Here is a 13,543-nt window from a genome sequence, read left to right as displayed (position 1 = left end):
AAGACAGAAAACCTCATCAGGCTGGTGGGACATCTCTTGCCCCTCTCCTACCTGGGAACATGTTGACCTTGATTGTCCTGCCTTGTTCTTTGGTATCTTCTAGCTTTGACTGGTACTGCTGCTTCTGATAACATCTGTCCTTTTCCTGCTTAATAAACTTTTTACTCGTTTTTCTAGACTCAACCCAGGTGTTCCTGCCATCCCAGGCTGGATGCCTGTTCTACACTCTACTGGCAGTTGCACTTGAATTTAGTGACATTTGTCACTGTGCTTAGAGAGCCCAAAATCACCGTTCCCACCTTCAAGCTGCTCATAGGCCTGTGGCAGATGCAGTATATTCTTTCATAATTGCCCTGCTTCGAAACATCTCCTAGCGTGGCTACTTCTGCTCTCAGCACATAATGGTTGATCATCGAGACTGAAGGCACACAGGAGACAGGGGACACCAAGGCAGTTGAGGGCCCCATTGGGCACAGTTGAACTTACCTGCATTGAACATTACCTCCTCCTCATGAGAGGAGGCTGGCACCTGCTTCTCTCTGTCAGTGGGCAGATCTCCCAAGGCCTCCTGAGGTTACGTGGAGTTACACAGGTTATGTGGAGTTACATGAAGTTATGTGCGCTATACAGAGAAGATTGGACTCAAGGCTGAGGGCACTAGGGAGCCTCTGAAGGGTTTTAAGCAAAGGAGAGATGAGTGGCTGCTTGTTTTAGAAGGATCTCACTGATTGGTCTGTGGGGAATGTTCTGAATGAGTGAGATGAGTCATGCAGTCCATTGAGGGGCTTTGGGTGTGGCCCAAGAGAGCACCGATGATGGCGCCATGCAGATGGAGAAAGCCAGGGGGTGAGGAGATGACTGCGGCTGAATCCCCACTTTGCTCCTCCCTGGCTATGGTTCTTGGACACCAACTTCATAGCATCACTGTGAGGAATACACAAGTGAATGAGTGTTTATAGTTACTATCATTATTATTACTTGTGGGGACAAGAGTGGCTTTATTTTAAACGCCAATCCACCATGTGACTCCTGACTAATCCCAAGTCCAGGAATGCCTCTAAAATGTTTAGTTGATGTATTACTCTTTCTGTAAAAACATCTATTCATTGTAAGTTTCACCTATTCCAAAAAAAAAAAAAAAACACCTGAATGCTATTGCAGAAATCATGCACTGTGATGCCCCCAGAAGCACCTACACATTCCTCCTACAGCATGCACGCTTTTTCCCCCAAGATGTAAGCCCTGGGTCAAGGTGGCTGCGGTGCAAAACTCCGCCTGTCTTGCCAGCTGCCCAAGACCATGTTTCTGCTAAGTTTCCCCAAGAAGTCACATTATACAGAAAAACTAGATTTGTCTGCCTCCCTCTTTGGTTTCGGAGCTCCTTCAGCATTTAGGGGTTGCTTTGCATATACAACCCTTTCATGGAACATTACCATTCCAAACATGTTCTGGAGATCAACTGGAAAGCACGGGAGGTGAGGGAGAGACAGACCAAGGATGGCTCTTGGGTCTCTGGCTTAAGGGAGATGGATAGATAAGTCAGATATGACTCACCCATGGGCATGTCAGGTCTTGGGAGTGGTGGGAGGAGGACATATATTTGGAATCTGTGGTGGGATATGTTCAGGCCCTCATGCCTCAGCCCTGGCTGGTGCTGGTGCCTGGTCCTCACCCCCCTGAACAGGACGGGGTGGATCTAGCACGGGCAGCCAGAGAGGCAGGACTGATTGGAAATTGATGGGAAAAAAAAACAATAGGCCACCTATCTGAAAGGCAAAGCTGACAGAGGAGATCCATGTGGCCCTGGCTGAGTCACTTCACCATCTGGGACTCGTGTTCACAGGTGTGAATGGGAAAGACAACTGTGCCCAGCCCTTCTAGACACTATGGCCATGAAGTACAGATGATGATGTTGAAACTCCCCCTCTTCCTTCCAGGCCCTGCTCACACACTACCTCCTCCATGCACCTCTCCCAGTTCCCCAGCCAGAAGCAACCTCCCTCCACTCTAAACCCCTAGAACCTCCACATTGAGTACTTCTATCTACCCCAGGCCCTGGCACAGTGCAGGGCACACCCAGGCACTCACCATCACATTTGCTGTTCTGTTCCCCATCCCTGCAAGCAGCCAACAGGAGCCCAGGGCCAGTCTAGAACCTGCGGCTCCTGCTGTGGTAACCCAAGCCAGCAAGGGAACTGGGGTTCTTCTGGTGAAAAGTCTGAGTGTGGGGCAGAACAAAGGGCAATCAGGGACCCCCACAGGGGCTCAAAACAGGGGCCACAGATGGACACCACCATAAAGGATTTTTTAAAATTATTTATTAAATTCCTTATAATTATCAGGTAGGGTATGTGGTTGTACTTTTTCTGAATAATTTCACTTGCACAGAAAAGTATCTGAAGACACTCTGTGGGCCAGTGGGAGAGGTCTCCAGAGGTGCTGCTAGCCAGAAACCAGTATGTTCTGTGGGGGCTCAGGAGATGCTCTCTGACCATGAGGAGGAACAGAGTCACCAGTGATGACCCCTCCTGCCTCTTCCTGGGCCAGGCTGCCGGTGGCGAGGCAGTGCCTCCCTGCAGGACTTCTTCAGTTCTTCCTGAGGCTTTGCATTTCCCCTGGAGCAGGCTGAGCACCGGAGGGCAGGGTTTGTAGGAATACAAAAGACTGTGGTCCAAAGGAAGGGTTACTGCTCCAGATAAAAGCAGTCCTTTCCGCCGGGCGTGTTGGCTCATGCCTGTAATCCTAGCACTTTGGGAGCCCAAGGCAGGAGGATCACTTGAGCCCAGGAGCTTGAGACCAGCCTGGGCCACATAGTGAGACCCCGTCTCAAGAAACAAAAGAAAAAGCAGTCCTTTCAACCAGCACTATCCCCCACGAGGATGGTACCAAGGCCCCTGAGGCCACCCAGCATCCCTGTCCCTGGATCACTTGGCCTCCTCTGTCCTTCTGGCCTGATAGGTTTGGAATCTGCCACACATCCATTCCTCATGCCTCCCACACACAGAAAACAGGCATGCAAACATGCACATACACAGACACCTGCACAGAGACACACGCCACTCACCGACTTTCACATACGCACACACGTGCAAAAACGATGAGTTCATGCTCAAACCCAATGACCCCAAGTCCACACCCTTCACAGGCTCCATAGTCGGCTCCTCGCACACAAACTCCCCACCCATGTATGCAGGGGCACCTCACACACTTGCTTTTACACATTTAAATAAATGTCTGTGTAGAGGGGGCTATGTCTTGCTGCTCAGGGATTGCCAGCACATCCCTGATAGTATATGAGTCTGCACAGGACACTCCCTTTCAGAGTTCTGGCCCTGGGGAAGACTTTCAGGTTTTTCTTCCTATAGCCTGAAGGCTGAATTGTAGAATCCATCCTGTAGCCTGGGCTTGGAGTGAAAGCTCCAAGATGATTCCTGGATAGGCCACAGAAGCGACTCAGGGCTGGGCACAGATCAAGGGGTCTCCTTTTTTTTTTTTGAGACGGAGTCTTGCTCTGTCGCCCAGGCTGGAGTGCAGTGGCGCGATCTCGGCTCACTGCAACCTCCGCCTCCCGGGTTCACGCCATTCTCCTGCCTCAGCCTCCCGAGTAGCTGGGACTACAGGCACCCGCCACTATGCCCGGCTAATTTTTTTTGTATTTTTAGTAGAGACAGGGTTTCACTGTGTTAGCCAGGATGGTCTTGATCTCCTGACCTCGTGATCCACCCACCTTGCACTGTCTTGCACTGTCACCTTGATTAACAATAGCTCTGACCTGTGGGAGGATGGTCAAGTCCTGTCTCCTGTAACATGGAGCAGTGATGGGTCAGGATCATGGCTGCTGCATTTGGGTGAGGCCTTCTCATCACTTTTAGACAAACAAGTGCAGGGTGACCGCAGACCTCCCCGCTTCCATCAGCATCCTCCCAACTCCCCCTGACGTCCCTCATTAAGCTCCCCACTGATTCAGAGATCCCGTCCTGAGGGGCTAAAAGAAACATTCATTAACCCATCTAGAGAGTCATGAATAATTCATGAATTACATTGAATTCATCCCTAGTATAATTATCTTCAGAAATTCAGACTTGGTAACCCATTAAAACATCAAAATAGTCAAAGATATTTATATCCACAATGAGTTCTTAATAAATGCCCAATACAGAACAATATAAATTAAGGCAAAAAAGTACAAATTTTGTGCATTGACAGGGGATGTGAGGGGAGTATAGCATGTTTGTATGTGATCAAAACTTTTTATCAGCTTTGAATAGTCTATCATAACTATAAATTTTTAAATGTAAGCTCCAGAGTAACCAAAGAGAAAAAAATTACACCAGATATGTCAATGAAATAAAGGAATCAAAGCTTATCAGTACAGAAACTCACCAAACCATAAAGGAAACAATAAAAGAAGAAACAAAAGATCTACAAAACAACCAGAAAATAATTAACAAAATGACAGAAGTAACTTCTTGCCTGTTAATAGCATCTCTGAATATAGATGGTTTCAATTCTCCAATAAAAAGATGTAGAGTGGCTGAATGATTTTTCATACATGTTTCCCTAGACCAGACACCCAAGAGTATGTCCTTCTCTAGGGCATAAGAAAATCTAGAGTTATATTTAGGATATCATAATGTGTGGGGAAGAGTGGACCGAGCTGGCATGCTCACAATGACCAAATTATGTTGGTCATATTTTAATCCAATACATTGATCCACTATTAACTTGTAAATAAATAAAGTACTTGCTTTCTAGACACATTCCAGGAAGACCAGAGAAACTGACTTTTATCTATATGGAATAATCCACTGGCAAATTTCTTTTAGGATAGACCAAAGCTGATCTAGAACATAATCTTTACATAGCTGGATCCTTCCCATCAAACGAGAAAGAACATCTGGGGTGAAAAGCTCCATTAGAAGAGCAATGTGGGATGGTGCTGTGCTAATTGGTAGTCCCGGCCCTACATCTTTGTAGAGGACTGGAGCCCAGAGTGGGCCATGGTCAACGTATATGTTGAAGTGAAAGCCTCCTTCTAGGTGTGCATGTGCTTAAGACAGATATGTCACGGTGCGAAGTACCCCAGGAATACAGGAAAAAATAAGAATACATGCTGTATCCATGATCATGAGGCACACAGGCCAGAGTGCAGCTGTGGAATCACACAGCTCGGGTTCAAAGCCTGGCTGGGCCATGACCACCTGAATGATCTGAAGAACAGTCTCAGGCAAATTTGTAAAAAGAAGTGGAGATCCTGGTTGCCAGGGGGGTATATGGTAAGAGGCAGCATCCAGTCAGGTCAGGGCACCATGTCCTCTCCTTGAAAACCTACGCAGTGAGGCTGGTGGCCCTCAAGGCCACAGAGGCCATGGAGAAGGTGGGCCTGGCTCCAGGCGGCACAGAGGCACTGGAGAGGTCCCAGGGGGAGCCTGGTGGGATCTGGCTGGTCCTGCGCTCTGCTTCCAGGTTCTGGCGCTGTAAACCGGGGTATAGGGCCAAGACAGGGCCACTGGGTGTCAACCAGTGCCTGGGTCAGGCGCCAGGCAGGAAGGACTCTGGCAGATCAGCCCCACAATGCCCACAGCCCCACAGGGGGGCCCATCCAGGGCCACACACCTGCCCCCAGGAGCAGGATGTCCCTGAGGCTAGAGAGTCCAGCTGGACCGGTGGAGGGGCCTCATCCTTTGCCCTTTGACTCCTCTTGTAGGCGCCCTCACTGGGCACCTGCACACTCCTCCACACCCTGGCTCTGTCACCAGTCCCATGGTGATGTCATAAGCTCCCAGGTGCCCAGTGCGCAGCCGGCCACAGAGAAGTGGGTGACTTAGGAGTATCCTCTCCGCTTCTGACCCCTAGTTTCGTCCGCGCACAACTTGCTCAAAATGGGCAACTCACTAGGCATATTTTGTTCCTGGTTCCGCCGCAGGTCCCGGCCACGCCATCGGCAACGTGCTCGTCTAAGCGTGTTTTGTCCCTGGTTCCAGCGCAGGTTCTGGCCACGCTGTTGGCATCGTGGTCGTCTTGTCTGTGAGGCTGGGCTCACCCCACAGCTCCTGCACCTGTGCCTGCCCCTGGAATCCTGGGCTGTTCCCGATTCCTCTTCAACCCTCAGCAACGGATATCCTGGGCCTTCTTTTCCAGCCAGGTGGGACGGCGCCCCTATAAGGCTGTGTCCTCCCTCGGAACAGGGGCACCCCACTGAGGGTCCCGCCTCCTGTGGACTGGAGCCCCCCCTCAAGGAAGAAACCCGTGCTGTCTGCTCACAACTCCATGATGTTCGGACACCCCAGCCCCGTGAGGATCCCTCCTCTCAGAGGCAAGTTTAACCTCCAACTGCCTTTGTTAGATGAGCAGGTGATCCCAGCCAGGCTCCCAAAGACAGAAGAAGAGCCCGAAGAACCAACGGAAGTGGATCAGGTAGAGACCCAGGAGGACAATAAAAGGGGCCCCTGTAGCAATGGGGAAGCAGCCTCCACCTCTAGGCCCCTGGAGACTCAGGGAAACCTCACTTCCTCTGGGTGCAGTCCCAGGCCCTTGGAGGGAAATGTCCACCTCAAGAGCATGACAAAAAAGAATCGGAATGAGAAGGCCCAGGTGCATGCAGTGAGTTTCTACCCCAAGGGCCACCGAGTCACCAGCTCACACAGCCCTGCTGGAGGCATCCTTCCCTTTGGGAAGCCTGACCCAGCTCCAACAGTGCTCCCTGCCCCAGTTCCAACAGTGCTCCCTGCCCCAGTTCCGGGCTGCTCCCTGTGGCCAAAGAAGGCAACCTTCTGGCCACGCTGTTGGCATCGTGGTCGTCTTGTCTGTGAGGCTGGGCTCACCCCCGCAGGAAGGACATGCAGCACAAAGATCCTCCAGCTCTAGGATCAAGTAGCTCTTTTCCACCCAGAGCTGCCGGCCACGAGTCCCGCAAAAGAAAGCTGTCAGGGTCACCACTGCCACTGCCACCGACCCCTCCCCTGCAACTGAGATGGGATAAAGACAAGCTGCCCCCACCCGCTAAGCTTCCCTGCCTATCTCCTGAGGCACTGTTAGAGCTGGGTCAGGCTTCCCAGAGGGAAGGATGCCTCCAGAGGGGCAACATGGGTAAGAACATGGGGGTGTTAAGTAGAAAATCAAAATCCAGGAGATGAAAACAGCCCCTTGGGAGGAGAAAGAAGACATGGCAGGGCAGGCGCGGTGGCTCACGCCTGTAATCCAGCACTTTGGGAGGCCGAGGCAGGTGGATCACGAGGTCAAGAGATCAAGACCTGAGGAGCATCTCTGCCTGGTCCCTGCATCATCTGGGAAGTGAGAAGTGCCTCTGCCCGGCCGCCTCACAGTCTGGGAAGTGAGGAGGGCCTCTGCCTGTCCACTGCCGGGTCTGGGAGGTGAGGAGCGTCTCTGCCCGGCACCGCACCTCCCCCCACCCCACCATATGGGAAGTGAGGAGCACGTCTGCCTGGCTACTGCACGGTCTGGAAAGTGAGGAGTGTCTCTGCTCCGCCGCCTCACAGTCTGGGAGGTGAGGAAGGCCTCTGCCTGGCCACCAACCCGTCTGGGAGGTGAGGAGCGCCTCTGCCCAGCACCACCCCCCCCACCCCACCGTATGGGAAGTGAGGAGCGTCTCTGCTCAGCCGCCTCACAGTCTGGGAGGTGAGGAGCACCTCTGCCCGGCAATCCCGCCATCTGGGAGGTGAGGAGCGCCTCTGCCTGGCCACCAACCCGTCTGGGAGGTGAGGAGCGCCTCTGCCTGGCCACCAACCCGTCTGGGAGGTGAGGAGCGCCTCTGCCTGGCCACCAAACCATCTGGGAGGTGAGGAGCGCCTCTGCCCAGCGCCACCCCCCCCACCCCACCGTATGGGAAGTGAGGAGCGTCTCTGCTCAGCCGCCTCACAGTCTGGGAGGTGAGGAGCACCTCTGCCCGGCAATCCCGCCATCTGGGAGGTGAGGAGCGCCTCTGCCTGGCCACCAACCCGTCTGGGAGGTGAGGAGCGCCTCTGCCTGGCCACCAACCCGTCTGGGAGGTGAGGAGCGCCTCTGCCTGGCCACCAAACCATCTGGGAGGTGAGGAGCGCCTCTGCCCAGCGCCACCCCCCCCACCCCACTGTATGGGAAGTGAGGAGCGTCTCTGCTTGGCCGCCTTACAGTCTGGGAGGTGAGGAGCGCCTCTGCCCCCCAGTCCCAACATCTGGGAAGCAAAGAACGCCTCTGCCCGGCCGCACCCCACTGTCTGGGAAGTGAGGAGTCCCTCTGCCCGGCCATCACCTTGTCTGGGAAGTGAGGAGCACCTCTGCCCAGCGCTGCCCCACTGTCTGGGAAGTGAGGAGCACCTCCGCCCAGTGGCGACCACGTCTGGGAAGTGAGGAGCGCCTCTGCTCACCCACACCACCGTCTGGGAAGTGAGGAGCCTCTCTGCCCCTACTGCTGTGCAACCCTCCAAGTGTGAAGTGACATCCTTGTGTGTGATATTTCTGCCTTCCCCAAGTTTGCATTTTCGACATTAAAGTTTACATTCATTTATTTATTTATTTATTTATTTTTAGACGGAGTCTCGCTCTGTCGCCAGGGCTGGAGTACAGTGGCGTGATCTCGGCTCATTGCAACCTCCGCCACCGGGGTTCAAGCAGTTCTTCTGCCTCAGCCTCCTGAGTAGCTGGGATTGAGGGCGCACACCACCATGCCAGGCTAATTTTTTTTTTTTTGTACTTTTAGTAGAGACGCAGTTTCACCATGTTGGTTAGGCTAGTCTCAAACTCCTGACCTTGTGATCTGCCCACCTCGGTCTCCCAAAGTGCTGGGATTACAGGCTTGAGCCACCACACCCAGCTCAAGTTTACTTTTTAATTAAAAAATAAAAAATAATAAAACAACAACAACAACAACAAAACAGACAGATGGAGACAGTCCTGGACAACATGGTATAACACCTTCTCCACTGAAAATACAAAAATTAGCCAGGCGTGGTGGTGGGCGCCTGTAGTCCCAGTTACTTGGGAGGCTGAGGCAGGAGAGTCACTGGAACCTGGGAGGCGGAGTGAGCCCAGATCGCACCATTGCACTCCAGCCTGGGCAATAGAGTGAGACTCCGTCTCCAAAAAAAAAAAAAAAGATTGAGGTGGGAGCATGAGGCTTTTGGTTGAGAAGAGTTACTTACTAGGAAAGCTTTGTCTGTGTTGATCCCTGGTGACCACAGAACAGCTTTCATAATTTCAGTAGAATGTCCAACTTTGGTCAAAGTAATTTTAAAACAACAATACAGCTGGGCATAGCGGTTCATGCCTGTAATCCCAGCACTTTGGGAGACTGACATGTGAGGATCATTTAAAGCCCTGGAGTTCAAGACCAGCCTAGTCAATACAGTGAGACCCCATGTCTACAAAACATTAAAATAAAATATTAGCCAGGTGTGATGGTACATGCCTATAGTCCCAGCTATAGGAAGACTGAGGCGGGAGATCACCTGAGCCCAGGAATTCAAGACTGCAGTGAGCTATCATTGTGCCACTGCACTCCAGCCTGGGTGACAGAGCAAGAACCTGTGTCTAAAATAAAAATTACTATTAAATAACAATACAAATGATGATGTAAGTGAGTAGGTGAAGAAGGGACCCTTCTTTGACTCAGGACCCCCTCATTGTTAGACCTTCCCAAACCCTTCCTCCCAGGAGAATCATTATATAACTAGATCCCTGGGTGAGAAGGATCCTTGCAATCATTTCTGAGGTCATTCTGGCAGCCTCCTCTGGGTCTGCCTGGCAGCCAGCAGGAAACAAATGGGAGAGAGGCCCAGAGAAGCTCCGGATGCAGCAGAACAGAGCATGGTGTCCAGTAAGTTCTAAGAGATGGAACTTGGCACCATGAACGCCTGAACCCAAAGGTCACTCAGACTACGTAATCTAAGGACTTGCACACTGTTTCGTTAAAACTGATTCTGGCTGGGCACAGTCACCCAGGAGTTCAAGACCAGCTTAAGTGACAGAGCAAGACCCTGTCTCCAAAAAAAAACAAAACAAAACAAAAACTGATTTTAAGTTCCAGCAGAAAGCTGGGTGAGAAGCAGAACAAGGTCAGCTCTTCCAGGTTGGCAGATGAACTGGGGGTCCCCAGGACAGGCTGCAGCCTCTGTGCTGTAGACGCCCAGAGCTCTTGCTGTGGCTGCCCACTGGCCAGGCCCAAGCAGCAGGGAACCTCCCTCCCCTCCCCACCTGGGTGACTTGATGGCAGTGGCAGCCTCTCCCAGCCTGGACCATACCAGCCACCCGGTCTGCCGGCCCAGTCCTTCCAGGCCCAGGTGAACCCCCTGCAAGCTGCTAGGACACATGTCCTTGAGTGGCACAGGTGTGGCCGGGTGAAAAAGCGGGCCTATTGACACAGGCCTGGTCACCTCTGTAGGCCATGGGGCCATGCAGATCTGGATCCTCTGGTGCCCGCTCTGTCCCAATTGGACAAGACCTCCCTAGGCCTGAACCAGCCAGGAGATGAGGGAGCCCAGGATAACCACAGATGGATGAGTCAGCAGCCATCAGACAAGTCTACTAGATTTTAATATAGGTAGAGAGAAGTTGTAGAGTAAGAGACCACATTTGGCCAACTGGAAATGCCCACTACCCTTTGGAAAGATTTACTGGCTATGTGCATAATACACAGAAGGCCTGTGTATATAATATGAAAAAGCTAAAAGCTAATCTCAACTTGCCCCCCAACTTTTTATTTATTTATTTTTTTTGAGATGGAGTCTCGCTCTCTCTCCCAGGCTGGAGTGCAGTGATGCGATCTTGGCTCACCGTAAGTTCACTGTAAGCTCCGCCTCCCGGGTTCACACCATTCTCCTGCCTCAGCCTCCCGAGTAGCTGGGACTACAGGCGCCCGCCATCATGCCTGCAATTTTTTCGTATTTTTAGTAGAGACGGTGTTTCACCGTGTTAGCCAGGATGGTCTCAAAATACTGACCTCATGATCCACCCGCCTCGCCCTCCCAAAGTGCTGGGATTACAGGCATGAGCCACCGCACCCAGCCGCCCCCCAATCTTTTAAAAGAAAAAATTTGGCCAGGCTTGTGGCTCATGCCTATAATCCCAGCACTTTGGGAGGTGAAGGTGGGAAGATCGCTTTAGCTCAGCAGTTCACGACCAGCCTAGGCAACATAGCGAGACCCCCTTATCTGCAAAAAATTTAAAAATTAACCAAGTGTGGTGATGCACACCTATGGTACCAGCTACTCAGGAGGCTGAGGCAGGAGGACGCTTGAGCCTGAGAGGCAGAGGTTGCAGTGAACTATAAGCGTGCCACTGCACTAGAGTCTGGGCAACACAGCAGAGCGAGACCCTGTCTCAAAAATAGTAATAAAAAGAAAAAGGAAAAGGAAAACATTTGTGGCCAGGCACGGTGGCTCACGCTTGTAATTCCAGCACTTTGGGAGGCCAAGGTGGGTAGGTCAAAAGTTTGAGATCAGCCGGGCCAACATGGTGAAACACTATCTGTAATAAAAATACAAAAATTAGCTGGGTGTGGTGGTGGGCACCTATAATCGCAGCTATTCCGGAGGCTGAGGTATGAGAATTGCTTGAACCCAGGAGGCAGAGGTTGCAGTGAGCCGAGATTGTGCCATTGTACTCCAGCCTAGCCAACAAGCAAACCTCCATCTCAAAAAAAAAAAAAAAATTTGCTACATCTAGTCCTTCTAGAGGTCAAGAGGTTGCCAACTATGACAGAGTTAGAAAATCACACATCTTGTAAACATTCATTTGTTTTTTTAAAAAATCATAGAAGAGGTGTGTCTCCGGAAAATGACTTTTTTTTCTTTTTCCCTTTTTTTTTTGAGACAGGATTTTGCTGTTACTTAGATTGGAATGCAGTGATGTGATCATAGCTTACTGTAGCCTCAAATTCCTGGGCTCAAGCAATCCTCCTACCTCAGCCTCCTGAGTAGCTGGGATTACATGCACATGCCACTATAACCAGTTAATTTCTTTTAAATTTTTTTTTTTTTTTTTTTTGAGACGAGTCTCGCTCTGTCGCCCAGGCTGGAGTACAGTGGCTGGATCTCAGCTCACTGCAAGCTCCGCCTCCCGGGTTCCCGCCATTCTCCTGCCTCAGCCTCCCAAGTAGCTGGGACTACAGGTGCCCGCCAACGCGCCCGGCTAGTTTTTTGTATTTTTTTAGTAGAGACGGGGTTTCACCGTATTAGCCAGGATGGTCTCGATCTCCTGACCTCGTGATCCGCCTGTCTCGGCCTCCCAAAGTGCTGGGATTACAGGCTTGAGCCACCGCGCCCGGCCTCTTTTAAATTTTTTAATTTTTTTGTAAAGATAGGGTCTTGCTATGTTTCCCAGGCTGGCCTAGAACTCTTGGCCTCAAACAATCCTCCCACCTCAGCCTCCCTAAGTGCTGGGATTACAAGCATGAGCTACCCCACCCTCACCCTGCCACCTCCGCCGGAAATAACTTTGTGAAATGTAGAAGCACCAAGAGTAACACACGTCCACGTTTGTACAGGGGTTTAGAGGACATGGAGCAGAAGACTGTGAGAAGGAAGAGAAGGTTCTATGCCAGGCAGGTCATATGGAGAAGATGTTTTCATATTATCATCGTTGTTTTGTGTGTGCATTTTATTCTTCACTATTTTATATATAGTTGACAGTGCAAAGTACTTTTTTGAAATATCTAGTCTTTCTAGACGTTCTGAAGTGCCTGGTATATGTTAAAAGCAGAGGTAGTAGGCCGGGCGCAGTGGCTCACGCCTGTAATCCCAGCACTTTGGGGGACTGAGACGGGCGGATCACGAGGTCAGGAGATCGAGACCATCCTGGCTAACACGGTGAAACCCCGTCTCTACTAAAAATACAAAAAAAACTAGCCGGGCATGGTGGCAGGCGCCTGTAGTCCCAGCTACTCAGGAGGCTGAGGCAGGAGAATGGCGTCAACCCTGGAGACGGAGCTTGCAGTGAGCCGAGATGGCGCCACCACACTCCAGCCTGGGTGACTGAGCAAGACTCCGTCTCAAAAAAAAAAAAGTAGAGGTAGTAAAATATCACATTTCGTAAAACTTTTTTTTTTGAGACAGAGTCTTGCTCTGCCCAAGCTGGAGAGCAGTGGCACAATCTCGGCTCACTGCAACCTCCACCTCCCAGGTTCAAGTCATTCTCCTGCCTCAGCCTCCCAAGTAGCTGGGATTACAGGCATGCACCACCACAACCGGCTAACTTCTGTATTTTTAGTAGAGATGGGGTTTCACCATGTTGGCCAGGCTGGTCTTGAACTCCTAACCTCAAACAATCTGCAGACTTCGGCCTGCCGAAGTGCTGGGGTTACAGGCATCTTTTTGTTAAAATTCGTATGAAATGTTGTTTTTGTGTAGTATGTTATGTTTGTGCACGGTTCAGGCAAAGAAGGAAGAGAAGGAGGTACAATGAACTCTGCACCACTGTGCTTATAATGAAGCAAGATTAACCACTAGCACTTCTGTCTGTGCATTTTGTTTTACTTATCTGTGTATATAACGTACATAAAAGATAAACAAGTCCTAATTTACAACAGCTGCTCTTTCTAGATGTTAGAG

At 51.0% G+C, this 13,543-nt stretch overlaps 1 protein-coding gene across 1 annotated transcript; it reads left to right on the top strand.

Moving 5' to 3' along the window:
• The first annotated feature begins 4,586 nt into the window (after positions 1-4,586).
• On the top strand, positions 4,587-8,512 carry NPAP1L (nuclear pore associated protein 1 like). Its single transcript, XM_033218664.1, is given in 5 exon segments — positions 4,587-5,949; positions 5,985-6,124; positions 6,126-6,172; positions 6,174-6,832; positions 6,835-8,512. Coding segments are annotated over 5 exon segments (1,278 nt in total). The 5' UTR covers positions 4,587-5,882; the 3' UTR covers positions 7,200-8,512.
• Positions 8,513-13,543: the final 5,031 nt, after the last annotated feature.

The sequence above is a fragment of the Trachypithecus francoisi genome, unplaced genomic scaffold, assembly GCF_009764315.1.
Source record: "Trachypithecus francoisi isolate TF-2019V2 unplaced genomic scaffold, Tfra_2.0 Lachesis_group10, whole genome shotgun sequence".
Taxonomy (NCBI): Eukaryota; Metazoa; Chordata; class Mammalia; order Primates; family Cercopithecidae; genus Trachypithecus; species Trachypithecus francoisi.
The sequence above is the reverse complement of the archived record's forward strand: the minus strand, read 5'-3'. Positions and strand labels throughout refer to the sequence as shown.